The sequence below is a fragment of the Mus caroli genome, chromosome 8 (assembly GCF_900094665.2).
Source record: "Mus caroli chromosome 8, CAROLI_EIJ_v1.1, whole genome shotgun sequence".
NCBI lineage: Eukaryota > Metazoa > Chordata > Mammalia > Rodentia > Muridae > Mus > Mus caroli.
The window spans coordinates 62,002,929-62,004,348 of record NC_034577.1 but is presented as its reverse complement, the minus strand read 5'-3'; the positions used below and the strand labels follow the sequence as shown (position 1 = coordinate 62,004,348).

The 1,420-nt window shown below is 52.9% G+C and overlaps 1 protein-coding gene across 1 annotated transcript in view; it reads right to left on the bottom strand.

Annotated features, from left to right (window-relative positions):
* The window catches only part of Atp13a1 (ATPase 13A1), a 16,912-nt gene that overhangs the window by 6,801 nt on the left and 8,691 nt on the right, over positions 1-1,420 (bottom strand). Inside the window, exon 16 of the mRNA XM_029480251.1 lies at positions 498-623. Coding sequence (XP_029336111.1) covers positions 498-623 — 126 coding nt within the window. The remainder of the gene's footprint in view (positions 1-497; positions 624-1,420) is intronic.

Genomic DNA, 1,420 nt, shown 5'->3' with positions numbered 1-1,420 from the left:
CCCTGTGATACATCCAATAGCTGACTGTGAACATCCACTCCTGTGTTTGCTTTTTTTTTCTTTTAATGGCAAGTTCTCTTAAGTTGCTTTTACTTAAAACACAAGTTAAAAATTAGCCCTTGGCTGTCAGTGCCCAGGATCTGTAACTGTACAAAGAACATTCTAGGGCTAGGAAAGGGAGGAAGGTGGGATGTGACCTATGAGGACTCAGTGGGGACCAGTTGTTACCTGCCTCTTGCTGGGACTGTTCACGAGGCCAGGCATGGCCTCAAGATCTCTTACCCCAAGCTTCTACCTCCTTCTCATCAGTCTGGAGAGGAGATAGGTGATGCGTTTTGTGAGGTGCCATGCTAAAGAGCATTCTCTACCTAACTCTGAGAGCGCCAGCTATACCCAATCCCAGCTGAGAACCTGTGGTTTCCTCACTGCTGAGACCCAGAGGGTGGCACAGTCGTCTGTGGCCACCTCCCTGCCCTGACCTCTCGGTTTGCTCATACCCTGTGGGATGCATTCTGGATCTCTCGGATCACAGCCTTGGAGTCAGCTTTGAGCGGACAGGAGACCACGATGAAGCCCACAAACTTGAGGCTGCACTCCAGTGCCTCCCGCTTGATCTCCCGGGCCTGTTGACAGATGTGGGCTAGCTTTACTGTCTGCCTTTCCAACCAGCCTCTTCACATCTCCCAGAGCACAACACAGGGAGGAAGGCAGTTAAAGTGCCTCAGCAACCAGAGCCACTGTGCATGTGTGTTGGTGCCAGGAGGAGAGGCCCTAACCTCTAAGAAGAGAAAGGTCAAGAGTCAGGAGGGGGGAGGCAAGGCAGGTGCAAAGTGGGGTGCAGCTACTGAAGATGGAGTCTAGACCTAAGTGTACCTGCTACACCTCATGACTATGGACACGGACCATGCAAGGCCACTACCCTTGGGGCAACCATAAAGTACCAAGGAAAGCGGGTGAAGATCATAGAAGAGTAAAGTTGGGGCTCAGGGTGAACAGGTCCAGGGGGACAGACAGGCTTGGGACATACAGGGTTCTCCAGAACAGCAGCTAGGGAGGCACAACGCAGGAGGACAGAGGCCAAGTCCTGGCTCTAATGCCTCTATAGTCAAGGCTCTCAGCTGACATTACGTTCTAGAGGTAGGGCTGGCTGTAGGGGGTGAACAGACTGGACAAGGACCAAGAAGCAGGTTAGAAGGCAGTGGGGAAGAGATCAAGGTTAGAAGTGATGGGTATGGATCCACTATGGCCCCTGATCTCCAGGTGGCAAGGACAAGAATGGTGGGATCTGGGATGTCTCCGGCCTCCCCTTAAGAGGTGCCTAGGGGGCTGGTGAGATGGCTCAGTGGGTAAGAGCACCCGACTGCTCTTCCAAAGGTCCAGAGTTCAAATCCCAGCAACCACATGGTGGCTCACAACCATC